This window comes from Leuciscus leuciscus (genome assembly GCF_965113295.1).
Source record: "Leuciscus leuciscus genome assembly, chromosome: 21".
NCBI lineage: Eukaryota > Metazoa > Chordata > Actinopteri > Cypriniformes > Leuciscidae > Leuciscus > Leuciscus leuciscus.
In genome coordinates, this window is record NC_138745.1 from 7,722,079 (window position 1) to 7,744,937 (window position 22,859).

Consider the following 22,859-nt stretch of genomic DNA (forward strand, 5'->3'; position numbering starts at 1 on the left):
AGTACAGTAGTAACCTTTTACAGTCTATGAGTAGAACAGCTTTCTCAAGCAGTTTGTGATGCATTTTGGAAACAGGAGATGAGCCCCTGGTCTAATGCGCCACCTGGCTTGAGAAACCCGTTCTCAAAGACTTACTTTTATAGTCATTATTTGGGTAGCACACATATTCTGAATGCCTTCGGCAGAATTCAAATGAGCCATTTTAATCTAGATTAATCTAGATTAATTTCAAAATTAATCTAGATTAATCTAGATTAAAAAAATTAATCTATGCCCACCTCTAATATATATATATTAGGGGTGTAACGATACGCGTATTCGTATCGAACCGTTCGGTACGAGGCTTTCGGTTCGGTTTTCGGTACGCATTACGTACCGAACGGTTCGTTGGACCATTTTTTCTGCCGACCAAAATTTCGTTATTTCAAATGAAGGCGCGTCGCGGGTGGCAAGCGCGCTCATAGAGGCTGGCGCGACCACAACATCAACTGGCAAATGCAATGTAAGGAACGAAACTGAGCTACTCTTATTGTGTGGACCGTTTATTAGTTTTGACCTGTGAAGCGGGACTCGCGAGCCCTATGCGCGACAGCGCGAGCCTGATCAAGCAACACCACACAGCAAAGAGATCCAGACCAGTAAAGAAAGCATTTGAATTTCAAATGCTTTTTGAATTCGCCACTTAAGTAATAACATCGCTGCGAGATCTAGTGAGAAACATGCACATTTCTCTGTTATTAACGGATCAAACAGCGCTGACGTGGAAACCAGGAAGAAACATCGTGCCATGAATGAACTGGCCGGTGTCCACAGATAAGCAACATTCACCGTGGAATGGATTTACTGTAGTAACACGAACTGCAAGGTATGGAAGTTTGTCAGGAATAGTGGGCTATAATGCTTTCAAGTAACATTACGTCTGTTTTATTTTGACATTATGAATACAATTGCTGCCCTCAAATGTTAATCTGAGCTAAAATAAACCTTTGTTTATAACTAGCCTACTAGGCTACTACAATATTACATTTCATTTTGTCCAAGGAGCTGTTTTGTTTTATATGCTCATAAGAAGAGTCAAGTATAGCTCCATTATTGCTCAGTAAAAAAAGCAACAAAAAAAATAAATAAAAAAAATCATACTTTATGATGTTAGTTTCATTAAATAAAATAATAATAAAAAAAAAAATTAATTCAAGGAAATTTCTCTGGCATTTATTTATTTTTGCTGTAGCCTATGGAAAACGTACCGAACCGAACCGTACCGAACCGTGACACAAGTGTATCGTAATCGTATCGAACCGAACCGTGAATTTTGTGAACCGTTACACCCCTAATATATATATATATATATATATATATATATATATATATATATATATATATATATATATATACACACTGTAAGAGTGCACTGTACAAAAATAATGCAATAGAAAATTGCTGTTGCAACAAGACATTGAAAGGGGAATCAATCATACAGTCATGACATCATCTCAGCGAGGTGCTTCAAGAGCTTATCACATGTGCAAAGTTTGCCATGTCAAACTGGAAAGCTCAGACATCTCAGTTATCTCCAGGGTGCCACTTCGGTGGAGTCCTTCATGTCGGCCCCCTCTGCTCAAAAACTAATTCAAGGATTTGTATCTCCAGTGAGTGTAAGCTAGCTTCATTATTGAAAGGCACCATTTCTAAAATTGAAATTTCATCTTTATATGCCACTGAGAAGTAAGGTTAGCATCTACTACTGCTAAATCAGGACCATGTGACATTGAAGACTGGAGTAATGGCTGCTGAAAATGCACCTTTTTCCGGGTTCAGTCAGTGCCATACAATTCCAAGAATACACCTGCGTTCATTCACATTTCCAGGACATTTCAGTAATCCCTCCATTACGGTAATGTCCTGACATTTAAATAAATGCAGGTGTAATCTCTCTCTCTCTTTTTTTTTTTTTTTTTTTTTTTTTTTTTTGTCTGGTTTGGGGCCCCACACTTGGATGGATTGTTAATTTTGTATGGAGTAGTGTTTAGTGCTTCACTGCTTATCTCATTGTTAACTTAGAATAGAACAAAATGATTTTAGCTACTTCACTAAACTCCACCAAACTCAGCTACTGAATGACACTACATGCTTTTAAAAAAAAAAAAATATTGCATACATCACATATGCAGATGCCTGACAACAAAGGTGCCATCTCAATCCAGAGCGCCCTACACCACATTTATAATGAAAAGTACATAATAAAAACACATTATTTATTCTGGCTTCATAGAAAATGCTGCTAAAAATGTTAACTGCGTATTGACAAGTAAGTGTGCCAACATGCGTAATCACAGAAAATGTGTTTCCATTAACCAGGGAGATGCAGTTGTGTATCCTTTGTGTAGGTCATAATAGTATGACCCATACTACCATAATTTCCCTGGTTCTAAAAATACCATTGTTCTCTCTCATTAACAAGCCAGCAGGGCAATAATACACTCCACTCCACTGTGTCATTGTAATATATGTCAGAGACTAAAATAACCATGGACGTGCTTAGCAGCGTTAATACAAACCCATTCGCCACCAAGAACAAATGTTAGGAAAACAGCAACCTCCATGTTACCAAACTGAGATTTGCTTATATTCATAATACAGTTTGAAAGACAGTGAAATATGGTGCTGTTATGAACTGAATAGCAGGACCCAGAGAGAATGAACTGATGGCACCACAGTGGCCTTCACTGTCCATGTGACCTGATGCAGCATTGTGATATTTAGTATTGCTGGAGAGTAACTTACTAAAAACAGCGACACTATTAAAAATTGCATTACAGAAGATGTTTTGGCTAAACAAACAACAGAAATCAATTATTGTACAAGTATATCACATATCAGAATTTCAAAACTGTTTCCTTATCCCGATTCACAATGGTAATACTATAATAATGGTTTAGAATTGGAGACGTTTTCATTGAATAAAAACATCAGTAGAAGACAGTTATCTACTCAAAAGACAATGTATGGATAATTGCCTTTTTTAAGTTATGTCCTTTCTTTTTGGAGGGTGTGAATTTTGCCATTGTTAATGAAAATTGCTCTGATAAAATCATTGACTTTAATCACAGGTATACCAGTATGCCTCAAACCATCACATTAATCTGTGTACAAGTGCTGAGCCGAAGCACATCTCATGTAATTACAAAAACAATGTTCCCCAGTGAGTAACTTCCAATTTTACGTCTTATGGGCTAAATCTTCTGTACTGCATATTTAACTCTTAAGTTTATATAAAAAAAAAAAAAAAAATTATATTTAAATGTTAAAAAATTAAAGTTACAATTCAAAAATACATAAAAATTAGATTTTTCATTAAATGTATGAAAATGTATGAATAAAATCAAATAGTTCAAGTATAGCCTTTTTTGTTAAAATATTATACATATTTGAAGCATAATAAAATAAAATAAAATAAAATAAAATAAAATAAAATAAAATAAAATAAAATAAAATAAAATAAATAGTGTGATTAAAATGTTCAGGAACAAAGTAACAAAACAGTTTCTCATGACTGTGTCGAGGTCAATAAACTTCAAAATATATACAGTATTTAAAACATTTTTGGGAAATAATGATTAGGGTGTGTACACTCACATGTATGAGTGTATGTGTGTATGATGGTTTCATTATGGTTTCACACATACATTTAACACGTTTTTTTACATTTTCAACTTTTTTTTATTTTATTTCTTGGTGTGTAATGTTGCTGCTTGAGCATGAAAAAATTCTGCAAAGTTATAAAGCACAATGTTACTCCAAAGAAAGTCAGTGCACACTGTTTCTGAACTCCCTGAAACGGCTCAACTGTAGTCTTGAGGCGAGGCCTGGTTGAGTTGCATTAGTAGTGTGATGAAACTCATGGTTATGCTAAGTGGCATGACATTTGACCAAGAAGTTGACCAATCACAACACACTGGTCCAGCCGACCAATCAGAACACACTGAGCTTTTCGGACATAAAGGCTTCATAGACACCAGAACTAAACAGAGAGTTACAGACAGACTGTGAATAGAGGTGCTGCAACAATGTAAAATATGTGAACATTCAAACATAAAAATATATTCTAAGTAGCCCCCAAAAACAAAAACAACTCAAGACTTTGTAAAAGGGCATTATTGATCCAAATTCAGTTCAGACTCTATATATATATAATAAAAAATATTTCCACTTGCATTGAGAATCTATACAACGACACGGATTGCAGTCGATCAGAATTCCTTTAGTGCATTATGCAGTTTTAAAAATAACCCCAGAGAGAAAAATCGAGTGTGGAGAAGCGAGTTTAGACAAAGTCCTTGACATGAAAGCTGCCAGCCCCAGTGACAGAAACTGAGCTAAGCAGGCTTGTCAAGGAAAGGTGGCACGGAGCCCTTACCGTGAAGGCATAACTCGGCTGTTCTTCATGGTCCACGGGCCTCAGTAGTGTCAGGTAGCGTGCCATCCCACTGGGCGTCACTGCAAAGATGCTGTTGTAGTTGTCCAGAGAGATGCGCACCATAGGATCTTTCGTCTGCAGTAGAAATAAATCACCGTAAACACCCGTGTCAGAATGCAGAGACATCAGAAGATAGAGCATGCTGGGAATATGGCTACACAAATTGCTATGAATGGGAAAACACTCATAGACCTAGTGCATTAGAGAAACACACTGTAAGGAGAACTCAAGAAAACAAGTCATAAGAAAGATAAACAACTCAAAACCTTCTGAAAGAAAGTGCAAGAGCCAGAAGCACCGACTTGTGAAGTTAAAGGCACTGATATCTGATATATCAAACTAAATTGAGGAGCATAAATATCTAAAGAGTTTATACAAGAGCAACAGCATTTCAAGACTCAGAGAGCAGCTGAAAAAGCACTTTCATGCTAACAAAATTGGTTAAAATAGCGTTGTATTTTATGCACATAATATGGGATAGGAAAAACATAATATCATGTATGATCTAACAATATTTTGTTACTATGTTTTATTGAAATATCTGCTTTAACAAAGATACTTAGAAAAATTTAGAGTTACTGAAATCACATTAAGAATTTTCCATCTGTATGAATGCTGATATTTCACATGGTACACTCACTCCCAACCAACCATTATCTAAAAGAGCAGATTGTGGTTTATACCTGCTCAAATTCTTGCCGGACCCTAGAATTCCTGCAGGACTACAATCTATGTAGACTATTAAATCAGCCATTATGCCCTTGCAATACATACATTTTTCATGGCACACTGTGCATTATGTGATCTGAGTGCAGATACTGTTGCAGACCTCTTAAAAAGTGCATGACATATATATATATATATATATATATATATATATATATATATATATATATATATATATATATATATATATATATATATATATATATATTTGCGTGTGAGGTTTAATTGAAAAATATAGTGAAAATAAGTTACCCCGTCTGTGAAAACCCGGATAAAGTCGCAGAATCTAATTATGAGATGAAGAGCATCAAATTAGTCAAAATGATGAAAATAGGTAATGTGTGTTTATTGCTGTGAATATAGATTACACCAAGGGATTCGAGATACAGTACTGAAATTTTCATTTATAACATCGACACTACTTGTTTTATTAATTTGCGCACAAAAATATCAGACATTGGCTTCGTAAACATTGATTCCAATCATCTCTTGGTTTACTTTTGGTGCAGAAACACCTGCTGATTATTGTATCATTCAGTTCAGGAACTTTTCTACCATTAGAAAATGCAAACAGGCCTTAATATCAATCCACACCAGCGGCAATCAGGTCAACACCTGTTAATGGGACAGTTCACACAAAAATGAAAATTCTGTCATCCTTTACTCACCCGCAAGCTGTTCCAAACCTGAATACATGTCTTTGTTCTGCTGAACACAAAGGAAGATATTTTGAAGAATGTTTTAACCAAATAGTTGTGGGGCACCATTTACTTCAATATATATACTGGTTAGGGACAACCTAAAACGAGGTATTCTGTGAAGTTGCCATGCACAAACTGTATAGTGATTCTAGTGAGGTCATCGGCTCTCGAGCTATAAGTGAACGCACATTTTATTGTCTCTGGCAGCAGAATGTGCCAAACGTGTCGCCATTGAAACTGATGTCAGATCTATGCTGGACCTGACAAAAGGACAGTGCTTTTTTGGTAAAGGCCTCAAAGAAAGACTTGGGGGAGAAAACAGAAGCACTAGCAAAAGCAGAAAAGCATATGTGGCAGGACAAATCAGAACAACATTCATACTACAACAGCAAGGTCCAGGAGTCCTGCAGAGTTTTAGCTGAGAATGGTGACTCCAAACTGCTGGAACCTGGGAACTGGGTACAAGGCTTTGTTATTGTCCCCATGTATGGCTGGAATTCCTACCGGTTCCTACCAGTTTTTCAGAAAGCGTCCATCAATCAAGCCACACAGTCAGAGCCAGTCAAACAGTGAGAAACCTGCCACTCTGGTACCAGAAGGACTTAGCAACAAGAGGAAAATGTACCTCTTCAATGAGATTTGGGAATTTGTGGCAGAAAGATATAGAGATATTGTATGCCCTAAACAAGGTTACAACTGATGAAAATAACAATGTTGTCCTTGCAGAGGTGCTGACCCCTGCTTCACCCAATACTTGTGATGTTGGAAGACCAAACAGAAGTAAAAGAAGTAAACTGGCTTAGAACATTGACTGTGTAGCCTCTTATCTGTTTATGCACATACTCTCATGACAATCACTTAGCTGTGAGCAAGTATTATATTTCTGACCTTTTTACTACCAAAATATACATACTTTTGTAAATAGAATCCCTGAGATTATCAGAGATTGGGAAAGATTATTGCATCAAATATTTTGCATCTAGACAAGTTTTGAATGTGTGGTTCTGTACACAGAAACTGTGCATACAAAGTTTGAAAATGACTCGCTCACATTTGTCTTTGTGTCGTCCCATATTTAATCCAAATGTTACACAGTAGCCCAGAAAGAGATTGAGATTTACTGCATATATATATATATATATATATATATATATATATTGCATATTGCATATTGCATTAAATATTATATCACTGTGCATTTACATTATTTAATTCTCTAACAAGTTAGAATTTTGGCTTTGGCAATGCTATACTGTAAAAAAATAGGGTTGTAATTTTTGCACAGAAAAAAAAAACTGTAAAAATGCTACAGCAAATTAATAAAAACAAATATAAATAAACAAGTTAACTAAATTAATTTATCATATATGGTGAAAAACTATCATTACCATTTAAATTATGGTGGGGGGGGAAAACAACAGTAAAAGGACTTTCCTAGACACATCACATACAATTATATTATTGAAAAAGTTTTATTTTATCTTTGACCACCTGTATAATCATGGTGGTTCTCAGTACATTTTAAGGTAAAAAAACAGGTTTTGGTAAATGGATCATATAATGAAATATATGATTAGTTGCCATCCCATAATACCAGAAACATTGTCAAAGTATTTTTTAACTGTGAATTTCTGGCAACCACAGCTGCCAGTCTTTCGGCATAAATGTAAAGGAATATTTTTTACAGTTGTTTTACAAAAACAAAACATTTTCATTAAAGAAGTTTTCTATGTTCAAATAATTTATCCTATCCCATCGGAATGTGCAGAAATGATTAATAGGCTGATTCCTCTGAATGAAAAGCATAATACTGCGTTCAAACATTGTTCAGTTTGTTTATCCTGACCAGCCTGCTAACTGTGCAAAAGTTTGGAGCAGAACTATCTGACCAATAGAAGATAGGAATAGTTTTCAGGAAATATTATATATATGCATTTACATTTGGTGGCACACAAATCACACACTTCAAATGTAACACTGATGTTGTTTGCAATTCCTCATTATGCTCTACATTTTTCAGTTGAATGCAGTCCTCCAAATTTACCAAATTATTAATGAGATACATTAGATTGATTGCCAGTCAGCCCAAAAATGTAAATCAAAATCAATAAACAAGACGCAGGGCAGTAATCATCCAGAGCATTAAGCAAATTGAATAATACAAAAAGACAGCACAGCAAAAATGAGAAAGAGAGAGAAAGCAAACAAGGGCTTTTTCACTTCTCACATCTCACAGTAATTTCATTAATACCTACAGGCACATCGCTGGGATTCAGCTTTAGATGGGAGACAAAACATATGCTTGACATTAGAGTGTTTTCCATCTATAAGACTTATGTGATTAAAGAGATAGTTCACCTATAAATGAAAATTCTGTCGTTGTTTATTCATCCTCATGTCATTCCAAAACTTTATTTCTTCCATGGAACACAGAAGAACATATTTTACAAAATGTCCAGACTTCTACTTTCCATACATCATAAAGATCATGATATACTGCAAGCGAAATCGAAGAACGAACTGGAGTGACATCATTTTGAACAAAATCAGGCCATAACGAAGTTTGTTTGGAGTTCATTTTGGGAGTTCAAAACAGACTGCTAAAGCAAACTTTCCAGAAAAAGTAAACATGATTGGTCAATGATGATTACGTAAAATGTAGGTGTGGCTCTGAGGCTCCGCCTTCTTTGATGTGGACATCCTTTATTCAAGTTCATTTATTTTTCTTCTCAGATGCGAATAAAAACATGAACACACTGCACAGCTGCTTTACAGTAGAAACTATAAGTTGTAATTCTAATGAAAAGTGACACTGACACTGTTTTTTCATGTTTAATACTGTAAAGCTGTTTGTTTTTCAGCAATGTATAGTATAACTTGCTATATAAATAAAGGTGACTTGACTTATGAGAGTAGAAGCAGGGAAAAGAGCAACATAGACATTCTTCAAGATATCTTCTTTTGCATTCAGCTGATTCATTATGACATGAGAGTGAGTAAATGATTGTTTTATAGTTGTGTGAACTGTCCCTTTAAGTTAGATGTTTGTCAGAATTCGCTATGTTCTGAATACTTTGCCTTTCTATAAAGCGGAGATAATTGCAAAGAGAGAACATTAGCGCACTTAGCGCCACCCCAATAACTCTCAAAGTGCGAGCCTCCGAGACCGTATCTCTGATGCTGTTTTCAATTTTAATTTGCTTTTCTAAATGCTCTATAGAGCCGGAGCTTTGGTTAACATCAGAGGAACATTTCTATACACACACATCCCTCAGGACATGTGAAAATGATTGGTGTCTGAGCCCAAGCACAGAAAAAGAGTGAGTCCTCACCTCCTCGATGTCGTTATCCAGGGCTATAATGGCGAGGGGGGTGGAGAGATTGGCACTGCTCGAGATAGTTGTGCCCAGCGGAGCAGATTCCGAGATGAATCCATGATAAGTGGCCACCTGGAAGTACGGCGCCTGATTGTTCTCATCAAGCACCTCAATGTGGAGATTGGCAAACGCTGGGAGAGGGTGTCCATTATCCTGCTCCGCCTAGAGAAAAGAATGCCATGAGTTGAGAGATCCTGACCTTAAGATGGAATACTGTGGTGTGAAACCACTGCTTTTTTGGATTACTGCATGCAGCATATAATAATTGCAATGTGATAAGCCTCTATGGGCATACAAGGGCTTAACACTATCTACAGACTTGCCCCGCTAAATTAAATAAAGACCATGGCTGATTAATTCAGGTCATTCTCAAACTTAATTCCATCTGAGCCTGGCATGCGCCCAAGTGCTCTGGGCATCTGAAAATGTAGTGTAGTAACTATTGCTCAAATTCCTACTTCACCAGCAGCACCTATATAAAACTAACATAACATTTTAATGTCTGAAAATCCTGAACAGAGGTCCTGGATTACTAGGTCATGCAGCGATTTTGAAGTTTCAAAAATGCATGGTTTACGGTCTCCATGTAGATATAAAGTTTTGTAAATGTTTTGTACTGTTAAAATTACACACTTTGGGCCCTATTTTAACGATCTAAGGCACATGGTCTAAAGCGCACGGCGAAAGTGCACTTAGGTCGTGTCCGAATCCACTTTTGCTAGTTTAATAACGGGAAAAATGCCCGGGTGTATGGTGTAAAAGGATTGTCCCTATTCTCTTAATAAGTAAAGGGTGTGTTTTGGGCATAATGTGCAATAAACCAATCAGAGTCTCATCTCCCATTCCCTTTAAAAGCCAGTTGCGCTCGCGCCATGGCGGATTCGCTATTTACATGGCGGAATTTGCAAGCGGAAAAACTGGACGCTTCTGTAGCGGGGAAACGGATCTGCTCGTGCGCGAGGTTAAAGTGCACAAGCAGACCATCCACGGGACAAAGTACAGGCGCGTTGTGGACCCGCCTATAGGCGCACATTACTAACACACTCTTTAAATAAAATAAAATAAAATACCGCGCCATTGACTTTGGACCAGGTTTTTGTTGGTCAATGGCGTAGTCTATTTCAGTTGCCTCAAAAAAGCAATGTGCCAACAATGCGCCAGAACACACCTCGTATGTTTGACCCTCTCTGAAATCAAGCCGTTCGATTTTGTGACGTCACAAAATCGACGCACCTCCCACGATTGTGATTGACAGCAGCGTTTCAACACAGACCCGCCCTCGCTCGTGAGTGAGCTGTGAATGGCGTCTAAGCGATTGTGGCGTTCTGTTCTTGGGTGTAATAAGGAACACAGCAGTCATTTTGATGTTTTGATGGAATATTCCCAAAGCATTGACGCGGGGATTCCCTCGCGGGGATTCCCCACGATCAACGTCCATGCTTTCATGTTTGCGCCAAACGAGGGTCAGTAAAGCTGGTTTTGCTAAGAAGCTGTTCCTGAAAACAGGATCGGTACCAACTATTCGTGTTCCTGCTGCACCTCCAGAAGAAGAAGTGAGTGTAACGTTTTATTAACCTTTATATTAATATTTATATTAATCTTTGCAAATCCTTGCTGCACGCTTCACAATGAATGCGGCTGTTTACACTCAGAGTACATTACGGCATGTTTTCTATGTACGACGTTCTCAATATAATTCATAATCCCACGTGTATAATGAACACCGCGTTACGGTTGTTGTGTTATTGTGTTAGAAACGGTGTACGCACAGAACAGAGGGGCGGGGGTGAGCAAAGCTCATTATCATTTAAAGACACATGCACTGAAACGGCGTGCTGAAAACAGAGCTGTTTTTGACCAGGTAAAATGAGTGTTTTCTTACAATACTAATGAGAATTTTTAATTAAAGTATATTACAAACTTTTAATTTATACCCTAAAGAATCATATTAGCTTGTACAAAAATTGCATTATATGACCCCTTTAAACAAATCGTACAAATCCGTATGAATAGGTTGTGAGATGGCGTTGGTCATACTCATTTGTGAATCTTTAAAAAAAAAAAGCTTTTACTTTTGCTAAAGGCTGTTGCTAGCATCAGAATATGAAGTTTATTGCATCAGCTAGATTACCTCTCATGCTCAAATTGAAACCTCGCAGACATTTTTAGTTTGGGATGCATGCAAATGTGAAATGAAATGATGTATAATATTTTGGTGGTGTGATGTATACTGGCTTATAGCAAGACATTATTAAAAAGATAATTAAAGCAACAGAAAGAGATTATATTTCCATCAATAAAGCTAGTCTCACTCGAGTGAATCAACTTATGGTTCACCCACAGACTGTTGACTGACATTCTCATTCATACTGAACAAAAATGTTACTGAAGCACTGAGTTTGATCTAATGCAATAACATTCATCCATTTTTAAGTGTGGCTTAAGAGTTTGAATATTTTTGGGAGCCACTGTATATCTGATATATTACAGAATCCAACTGACAGGTATGTGTAAACCGATGGATTCTGGGAATCTTGTAGCGTACGGACTACGTGATTGGATTTTGAGGGGGCTCAGCCTTGCTGCTTTTGCTTTGAAATTGAGATCTTGACTGGCAGGTTGACATGCTGTTGTCACAATAGGACTGATTTTATATGTGTGGTGCTAGAACTGAAATTCCCTAAGGAAAAACTAAGAGTTACTCTTTTGCTGATCTTACACTGATTTGCAGAGGAAAAACTACTGTACCTGGCAGTCTGTGATACTTTGTGAAGTATGACAACAGTACACTCATGAATATATCCAACCCAGCTAACATTTCAGTTTGGTTGTGGGAACATTAAAAAGCATATAATATAGAATACACCTTCCAATCATCATCTGTGAAGTGGAGCAAGACCACCAGTTATTGTTTTGGACTCTCATCCAAAGATGCCTTGTTTCAATCTGAATGAATTCATTCCGATCTAAACAAACTGTGTGTTGTAAACGTAGCTGTTCACACTTCTCTTTTCTATACACTGAAAGCAGACAGTGGCCAGGTCAAGCTCCAAAAGGGACATAAAAGGACCACAAAGACATGCAAGAGTCATGAAAATACTTCATATGACTAGTGCACTACTGTATATTCCACGACATCTGAAATTGTACAGTAGCTCTGTGTGATGAACAGACCAATAGGTACTGTAAATCTAAAAATCTTGGCACATGAGGTTCGAGCTCCTTTTGTTTTCCACAGCAGAAAGCATATGGGTTTGACATGACATGAGAGTGAGTAAATATTGTCAGGATTATTAATGTAGTCAATTAGCCTTGAATCAATTCACTCTCATGAACCATAGCGGTATTGCTGTATGCAGCTAGTCTTGTTCTTGCTCTTTGATCCTGAAAAGAGTGACAATGTTCAACACCCAGTCTGTTTCATCAACATAAATCCATGTCCAGTCCATGCTTCCCACTGTGTAAAGGTCAGTGGCATGCACAGCATTCTTTACTTATCATGCTTGCATAGACTATCATCCTAGAGCCTGACGTTCAATTCCTACACTCATGAACACGCTTGGCTCAACTCCACGATAATATTTTTCATTGTCTAGTCATTCCTAGAATCCAGTACAGTTTTATACCCCTGTTATGTATGTCTTAAAATACTCAAAATAATATTTAAATCTTGTGTGGTTTTTTGTTGAAATATCACAATTAAACTTGAGCGGATGTTGCCTTTTTTTAATAAATTTTTTTATGTCCAGGGTTCCTATACTTTTTTGAACAACAATTTCACCACAAATCTCCAAGTCATAAAATATAACAGAATACATTTATTTTTTTATACATTTAAAAATATTAATTTACAATATTTAGCAACTGATACTATTTGTCCATGACTTAAAAAATAATAATTTTCACTGATTTCTCAGGCTTGCATATTGCTTGATTGATTGCTTGATTTGTTGATGTGTCTGTTTTCCTGATGTTTCATGTTTAATTTAACATATTTTCTAGGCATGTAATATGTATGTATGTTTTCATTTATTAATTCCTTAATTTATCCAAGACAATGAGATATTTTAAATGTCTTGATGTTTGGTATTTAATTTCACTGATTTTATAGGCATTAATGCATGTATATATGTAGTATTTATTTATCCAAAACGATGAGATACATTTCCTGATGTTTGACATCAAATTTCACTGATTTTCAAGGCAGTCATTCATTTGCTCGCTTGCTCGCTCGCTCACTCACTCACTCACTCACTCACTGACTGACTGATTGACTGACTAATCACTCGCTCACTGACTCACTCGCTCACTCACTCACTGACTCACTCACTCAGACTCACTCACTCACTCACTCACTCACTCACTCACTCACTCACTGATTCACTCATTCACTCACTCACTCACTTACTTATCCAAAAGAGATATTTTAAATTTCTTGATTTTTTGACATTTAATTTTCCAGGCATTTATGTATGTATGTGTGTATGAATGTATTTACTTATTTATTTATTTATTTATTTATCCAAAAAGATGAGATATTTAAAATTTCCTGATGTTTGACATTTAATTGCACTTGCTTGCTTGCTTCACTGCTTATTTACTTGCTTGCTTACATTAGTGAACATTTTGTTGTCAAATTTGTCATTATTACCTTGATTACCAAGTCGAAATGCTGGTACTGTTCCCTTTTGATGGGTTTCAGGAGCTGGAGCTCAGCTGTGGTCTGATTCAAGGAGAAATACTCTGCATATGGCACCGGTTTCCCTACGAAAAACAGAAGAATGGGCGTGAAATGGAGGGATGCATAAGATTAACAACTTGTATTGAAGTGTTTGCCATTGAACATAATAACTCACCATGATTTAGAAACATAGTGTATTCATTTTCACAGCCATACTTCATACAGAAAGGCAGAATAAAATCATTAATGCACTTCCTCTATAAATAGCCACACTCAATAGTGAGTGCTTTGTTGATAGTTAAAAGCATGAGGCTGCTGTCAGATTGAGCCAGCACAGCTGTGGCCTACAATATGTTCTGACATATCCCTGACTGGAAGTCTAACCATTCCGGCAGCGCACTTTAGTTCCTCGGCTCAGGTCGCGAACAGCGTGGTTTCCCGCTTCCAGGTTTCATCTCAAAGCACAGTTGGTGGGCGCACCTTGCCTGAGGCATAAATGCATTTGACTCCCGCTGAATTTCTGACCTGCCACTCTGTTCTGCCTTTTCTTGGAAAACCACTGTTTCCTCCACAGTGAGGCCTTACATGCCGGTAGCGACTCGATATAGAGTACAGAGGGCCTGACGGAGACCTACCGATGAGAATGGAGTACAGGATTCCCGGGCGGTCTGACGGAGGCTGGATGTTTCTGTCTTGATCCACAGCTTGAATGGGAGGAGTCACATTGACAGGGTTAACTCGGCTCTGGATAAGAGACACAGAGAAGATTATTGCATTATTTCCTTAGTGAAAAATAAATATACTAAAATGTATTTGAAATACATTTATTTTATGCTAAATATACTACAAATACATTAACATATTTATGTACTTAATATAAATACCCTGCGATTGTATTTTTAGTATACTAAATTGGCATACTATTGACACAATTTAGCATAGTCTGCTAAATTGGAACAACCAATTTTTCTAACTAGGTTTCAGAACCAGCCATAGGCAGCAATCCCATTGTAACTTTCAAGGCCCACAAAGGTAGTAAAGACATCGTTAAAATAGTCCATGTGACTACAGTGGGTCAACCTTAATGTTATAAAGCGACGAGAATACTTTTTGTGTGACAAACAAAAAACGACTTTTTTCAACAATCTCTTCTCTTCCATGTCATTCTCCTACACTATTTAAGTCATAAATACAGTGCAGTGCTTCTGGGCTCTACGTCAGAACGCCGGCTCATTATTGGCCGATGCTGTTCATATGAGCACCACGATGCATGCTGGCCAATAATGAGCCAGCGTTCTGACGTAGATCCCATTTTGTGTTCCGAAGATGAACGAAGGTCTTACAGGTTTGGAACAACAAGAGGGTGAGTAATTAATGACAGAAATGTAATTTCTGTGTGAACTAACCCTTTAATTCAGAACGTTGCTTTTTTCTTCTTCTTCAAATATTTTACCCAAAATGGCTCCACTGCTTATTTTTCAATCAATCAATCAATCAATCAATCAACCAATCAATCAACCAATCAATCAATCAATCAATCAATCAATCAACCAACCAACCAACCAATCAATCAATCAATCAAAAAGATTATTGCCAAACTACTCAAGGTTTTCTTTTAAACTATGTTTTTCTTCAATATCTTATCAGGACAGATGACATCTAAGACATTTTTATTGTATTTTTCGCTTCATACCCCCAAAAACTGGATTACATGCTCATCATATAACGTGTGTGCGTGTTTACTCATTGTATATGTATATTTGATATATATTCAGAGGTGTAAAAAGACCTGAAAACCATATTTGTAAAATTACAGATATCTTACAGCGAAAATGATCCCACTGCAAGTTCCAATTCCAATTCCAAAGTCACCAATTCCAATAACGCTAATATCTTTGATACTCAGTAAAACTGCAAAGTAGCCAAAAGATACACAAGCACATTAACTGATTACATTTACTCAAATAATTAACACCACAGAAAATATTTTGGAATAAATTAATAGATGTAACATCATTTTTCCAGTAAGAATAAACATACTTAATAAAGGCTAAAAGTATTTAGACACTTAAGACACAAAATAATTGGATGTTGTGCAATTGTACGATTTTTTTACTAGAAAATAAGATTTTGCCATTGTCATGTTACATCATATGTGCATCGTACTTGCAAATAGAGGTAAGCAGACGGCAAGGGGAGATTGACACAGCGTAAATTTGTCAGGGGACAAAACGACAACACAATGATCACATGTGAGAAGCAGCATCAACATTCCTGTCACTTGCTGCAAATGAGCTGCAGATGTTTGTCCGAAAAATTCAAGGCCACATTTCCCCTCTCTCGTTTATGAGCTCCGGAGACCCGTCTTCCACGTTTCCTGAGCCTGAGGGATAAGCAAATCTCCGTCTGCCTCTCTCTCAGTCTCGGCCATAATATCACCAGTCAGTAAATTTGCTCATCTATAATTCAAGCTGCCTCTGAAAAATGACAGTGTTACAGTGAGTGGCATGGGTGAACCCTGAGACGACCAGGGTAAAAATGAAGTTTCCAGAAAATAAATAAATATAAATAAATAAATAAATATAAATCTGCTCTGCAAGTCAGCAGAGAGCAGAGATAAACGAATTCACAAGACAGCTGTGCCAAAACCCTGTTCCGAAACACTATGTGTCCAATTGGGTGGCAGGATCTTGAGATAAACACTTAAAGCAAAGTGCCTGGAACGAGCTTAAAGTTGCGATGAAATTGAAGTAACAACAGATATTTTCTTCCATATTGTGACGTACATCAGAGTTAACAGACTATAGACAAAGAAAATCGTGTGATTTGGGATATTTTTATAAGAATAAAGGATGTTTACAAGAGAAATGCTAAACAGGTGTAGTGATTAGCTTATTCTAAAATGCTTCGAACAACACATTTCTGCCTCATCATATGACCAAAATCCTCATTAGATAGACATTAGTAATTACAAAAACTCAAAGGTGGTTTCCATGAGTTATGAGTAAAAGCCTAGTTTTAAATCTACAATATGTTTTTTTTTTTTTTTGCCGCTAGGGGAGTTTAACCTCTTACAATAACAAAGCCGTAGATTGATGATGCAATGATAAGCGGAATCATGGAACTTGTCGTCATGCTGATGGATCTAATAATGTTTATGGATGAGTGAAAAACATTCATGTTTATAACATGACTGTGGTTGAAAGCAGGTCGCGATTGCTACTGAGAGACAGATATCAGTGTCACATGAGTCCCTAAAATATTATAGTAATATAGTAAAATATTAAAGGAATGAGGACATTTCATTCTACCGAACTACCCGCAAGTGCTGAATTACTACTCATACAAGTCAGTTTATTTTACGAATTAAACGTGTGAGGTAACGCAGCGCTGTTTCACTTAGTCTAATGTTACACTAACATACTAAACTGCATTTGAGTCTGTTGAAAGTTATAATGTTATTCTATGTTTTAGTTAGTTGGCTATATGAGACTATCAGTAAGCTTGATCAACATTAGAATAACATACTGGTCATACTCTAACATTTCATCATGTTGAGCTCAGGGTTTCCGTTGTCCGGTAATTACCGGACATTGGGCGGAAAAAAAATGAAATGTCCGACAAAATTAAATCTCTCCGGTCAAATTGTCCGATTAAAATTACCTAATAATCCCGCCCCCCTAACACAATCTGAATTTGAGAATAAGCCTAAAATGTATAAAACAAAAATACACCGACCTTTGGCTTTTATTAAGGAACAGGCTCTACCGTTTGAAAGTTATTAAACAACATCGCATGCTGCATTTCAAATAAAGCGCACGCCTAAAACGGCTGTAATATAGACCTAAACAACGAACGAATGAGTGAGACGTTTCAAATATGGCCAGGCCCAGGCAGACTAGCCGTAAAAGCTTTTTTCAGAGGCCAGACGCGACGGACGATGGTGAATCAGGAACGCCTGAAGCCTCAGATGTCCAGACAGCTCCACCACCACCGGAGAAAAAGCAGAATCGGATCAAGACGAAGCAGCGAAGTCGCCTTGCGGAGAACAAGGTTACGCGGCTTATGCGCATTGCAAGTTGCGGAGAGACACTAGCCGCGTTTCCATTAGGCTACCCTTCAAATTGAAATTGCGAATTAAAAATACGCACAATGGAAACACGTTAATTTCGCAAAAACTCCCGTTTATCGCAAGAACGTTTTTATGCTCGAATGAGGTGGTTTTTCAGGCAATTCGAAAAAGGAATATTTCGCAAAACTGCAATGGAAACAGTTTTTGCGCATTTGCAGTCACCTGACTTAGAAGACGCGGTGTGTTTGAGGTCCATGTATAGCTACGCAAATAATAATCATTTATATTATTTTATTATATTATAACATTTAATAAGCTATATTTAGAAGACGCTTTTATGCAAAAAAGGAACAAAGCTGAGTGTGGAGCGCGCACTGCATGGCACGGAGGCGCGGGCGTGACCACTTGCATTTTCCTATTAACAGTGGAAACAACTTAAAATACTCTGTCATTTCTGGTCATACAGAAAATAATAATACATTATTCTCAACTACTTTTATTTGTGTAAACTCACAATAACAAGAAAACGTTGTGCTTTTGTAAAATAAAAAATAAAAAATCAGACGCACTTTCATGATCTCCATAAACTGGAGCGTGAGAACTGAAACAAAATATAGCCTATGTAGGCTAAAGCTTGAAATGTCCACTTTAAAACGAACAAATTCGAATCGAAAGCTAATACCTTCTGATTATGTACCTAATCTGTATGAAAGGTGCATTTCTCTCTAAAAGCGCATCTGCTTAACAGCGGAGATGGAGATGTGATTTTAGCCGACACTTAGAAAACAATAGTTTATTTATAATAGGCTATTAATGGCTCTTCTCATGCAGCACTGCGGGAAAAACATCAATTCCAGGTTCTAATTTGGCCTTTGAAAACCAGTAAAATCGACATGTTTTCCATATTAATTTGTGAATATGTTAAATGTTTAATAAAGGGGCAAAAAGTCATAAACAAAAATCAGAAAATGCGTCGGTATTTACTTTTTTTGCGCAGCAGTTGGTGTAGCCAGTTCAAATTAAAATTTTGGTGTTCAACTTTGCGTTTTAAAAAGACAACAACCGTTCATTTTTCGTTTTTCAATTACGGGTTAAAAAAGGAAAAACGAATGGACAAAAGTAGCCTACATGGATCGTTTGGACAGAATACGAGACAGAGTGCTTTATTAAATTCATAAAAGAAACAATAATTAGCCTATAGGAATACTGGATTCTAAATCTCAAATAAATGCCACAATCAAAACCTCGGAGCAGAAATGAGGGCGAAACACCCAGAAACTCCTTATATGTGTCGTTCGCAGTATAAGGGTCTTTCCCTGCCATTAATGCTCGGATAACACGCCACGTCTCCTTCCATTAATCATAATAATAATGTCTAATGCGGTGGCAGTGATATTATATAAACCAACGTCCGTTGCCGTGATTTTTTAAATGACTTATCGTGAGAGAAAAAAGGACGTTTAGTCGCATATAACATCGGTTAATGGAAACGCCGTCATTTCGCAATAGTTTTTTATCGATATTTAGATAATAGCGCAAAACATTTGCGCAAATCTGTAATGGAAATGCGGCTATTTACACCGCGAGATATTCAGATATTTTATGTGGGGAAGGGGGATTGGTTTGTTAAACTATGAATGTGAAACCATAGTAAAAACAATTGGCGTTGATTGACGCCAATCGGACGTTCATGTTTTTTTTCCCGTCTATTTGAAAGTTAGGCTAATAAACATGTTGCGTTCTATACGGCCTGATTATGTTATTTTTTTAAGTTACATAGCCTGCCTCCAGTTTTCCTCAACTTGACTAATTAAGAGGCAATATTTGACCGGCATATCATCAAAATGTCCGGAAAACGAAATCTCTGCCGGTCACTTTGACCGGCACCATTTTTTTCTAGCGGAAACTCTGGTTGAGCTATATAACATTGATTCATTTTTTGTGCATTTGCTCACTTGTCTAATAAAGCATATGCAAGAGCGGCGTCTCTGTAAAGTTTGCCGCAAAGCTCTCAGCATCTCGAATTTGCCACGCTGATATTGATCCTCTTTTTAATTTTCCTTTTGTCCCAAAGTCTGCTTGCCATGATCCATAATGTTTGAACGAAACAACAACAGCATTAGCGTGCCGCTAAACATTATGCAGTTGTCCACATCTGTCGCCATGGTTACTACGGCAGTATGAGCGGAAACCAGGGATAACGCGGATATTACGTCATTGACAGGCGACAAGTGACAAGGGACTATTTAAAATTGTGAATTTCCCTGAATTTACAAATTCTTGGAAACATTTAGAATAATGTAAGTACATAATTGAAAGAAATGTATAACACTGTGCAAGTGGATTTTGGATATTTTGATACAAAGTTCTTACATCGTACCTTTATTCTCATAAATTGTCTTGTGTAACTTCATGCTAATTTTAGCTATAATTCACCTTTTTACCCAGACACAATTATATTTCATGATGTATGTTGTTAAAATAATTCATGTAAGGTCGTAAGAAAATGTTTGGTTTTCTAGACTGATTTTTGATAATAGGTGGGTATAATGTATATCAGGATCAAAGGGACATAGATGGGCAAGCCATGTAATGCCATGAGTAAAGTAATGCCACAACTTCTCATCATTTCTCAGGACAAAATCAAAAATGTGCATCAAATGGGGACTTTTCAAATGGGGTTTTATGCAACAGTTGTTGATTGGATTTTGAGATCCATCATACATCACCAAGTCTCTGATTAAAAAATAATAACAAACATACGCACAGACGTTTAGAAAATAGATCGAATGAATTTTCATATCATGCTGACTTTAAAGAGGAATTTAGTAAAAGGTGAGGAAAAATCTAGACAGACAAAGATGGCAATTTAAGACGTCTTAATATTTTCCATTATTAATGCAATTAGTAAAAATTCAACAACACTTTAAATATTTTGAAAAACATATGTGGTTCTAAATGTTGGACAATAGCATCACTACAAGTAACAGAGATATTCTTTTAACTGCCTTTCTCAGTAGCAAGGTGGTAGTGTCAAATTGTGTAGCTTCATGTGGTTTCATTTTTAAACCATGTAGTTTCAGTGGCAAAGCAATTTTTCAGAAGCAAAGCCATTGATTAAGTAGCAGGGTTGAAGAAACGTCTTAGGGTTACATATGTAATTCGATTCCCTGAGAAGAGAAGGAGATGCAGCTTCAGATGTTGACGCTATGGGGATGCCTTTGGCGTGTGCTATTGTCTCAAGGATAAAGGAGAAGGAGAACACTGATAATTTACCAATGCCTGCATAGTACATGAGAAATTTAAAGTTGATGATGTTTTATGCAGGTGCCCTTTTATAGTCATGCTAGCGTGGCAGTGAAGTCAGATGACTTCCGTAGCCAATTGCATTGGTGCTTGTACACGTGCTTCAGATTCAATGTTTCACAATGTTACAATGTTTCCTGACAATACTTTAGCAATACATTTGTGTCTCCCATCATTTCTGTTGTTTGTTTATAATCAGAACAAGCGATGTTCAGTTAACCCCATTACGTACAAAGACTTTACGTACCCAGATTATTGTTGCTCAACATTCACTGCACATTTAATATATACATTAACTTTCTAAATATATGTTGGTTATGTGTCATTTCAGAATGACTTATGAGCAGCAGCCTTTTTTTTTTATTTTGGGTATGTCACTTATGCCCCAGTTGCCAAGGTAAAAATCGAAACTTGGGATTGCTTAGAAAAGTAGCACAGCTCTTCTCAATAACAAGCTGCAAAAAATGCTAAACTAGAAAGGACACAAATTATGCACTGAAGTACTAGGATTGTTCAATAGTGATAGTGATGTGTACCTTAAAAAAACAAAACAAAAAAACACTTCTGATTTAAAGTGAAATGAAAACTGACTTAGAGTGTAATCAGAAAGGCTTATATAATCTTATAGGATATAAGCAAGAAGCACTCGAATGCCAAATGCAAGGAGAGCAATACAATCTCAAAGTTCATTTCTCATTTCGACAAACCCAACACTTTGCCCGGTCTCGGCTATACTGCATAAAAATGGTAAGTGGACACACAAACACATGTATTCCTCCTAGACTTAATAAGCAGAAGCAGAAAATCAGCATGGTTAAGATTTATTTCTTATGGCTGCCCTGTAATTCCAGGCCCCTGCAATTATAATTCCTCTGACAGCAGTAAATCACAAGCTTGTGGGGTCTTCGCTCGGTGTGATTACCCATAATACTCTCTCAGTCATCCATTATGCACACAAACGCTGTATTTGTACAGTCCTGGGAGAAAATACACAAGGGAAAATGAATTATTTACAGTTATATATTTGATATTACTTATGCGAGACATCGTAAGCTGAAGTAGCTCATAGTTCACAGTGTGCTTTGTTTCATATTAGCTAGAGCAATGTTTGTCCACATAAACATGAATATGTTTGGCTAGTATGCTTGCTTTGCCAAATCAATATTTTAAAATAAATTAAGGCTGTTTGTTATTAGGTTGCATGGCAACAGCATAAATAGTTAAATTAATTAAATATACTAGCATGTGAAATAATTGATTATTAATAAAAAGTAATTCATTATTGAATATTTCTGTTGCAAACTATTTTCTCTATGTGGTTTTCTTTTTTTTATGTCCTCCTGCACCCAAACAGAATGGGAGTTTGGTCTCGCTCAACAGCTACACAATAGCCCTATTTTCTGCCATTTTTCAAAACCTCACAGGCAATAAGTGATTGACAGCAAAACAATCACCTGCAAAGAGAGCGCTTATGCCACATATATGTCAGTGACATGACAGGCAGCTAATTGTCGACTGT

The 22,859-nt window shown here is 36.8% G+C and overlaps 1 protein-coding gene and 1 long non-coding RNA gene across 3 annotated transcripts in view; one reads left to right on the forward strand and one right to left on the reverse strand.

Annotated features, from left to right (window-relative positions):
* Positions 1-22,859, reverse strand: part of pcdh15b (protocadherin-related 15b) — a 225,185-nt gene that overhangs the window by 125,109 nt on the left and 77,217 nt on the right. For both annotated transcript variants that reach the window (XR_014201008.1, XM_082151481.1), the window contains exons 10-13: positions 14,598-14,706; positions 13,933-14,045; positions 9,237-9,443; positions 4,418-4,552 (exon numbers count right to left, since the gene is read on the reverse strand). Coding sequence is in view for 1 of the 2 variants with exons in the window: in XM_082151481.1 (XP_082007607.1) it covers positions 4,418-4,552; positions 9,237-9,443; positions 13,933-14,045; positions 14,598-14,706 (564 nt within the window). In the remaining variant the exon portion in view is untranslated. The remainder of the gene's footprint in view (positions 1-4,417; positions 4,553-9,236; positions 9,444-13,932; positions 14,046-14,597; positions 14,707-22,859) is intronic.
* On the forward strand, positions 17,721-19,245 carry LOC309485012. Its single transcript, XR_014201024.1, has 2 exons — positions 17,721-18,656; positions 18,892-19,245. It is a non-coding gene; the product is annotated as an uncharacterized lncRNA (long non-coding RNA).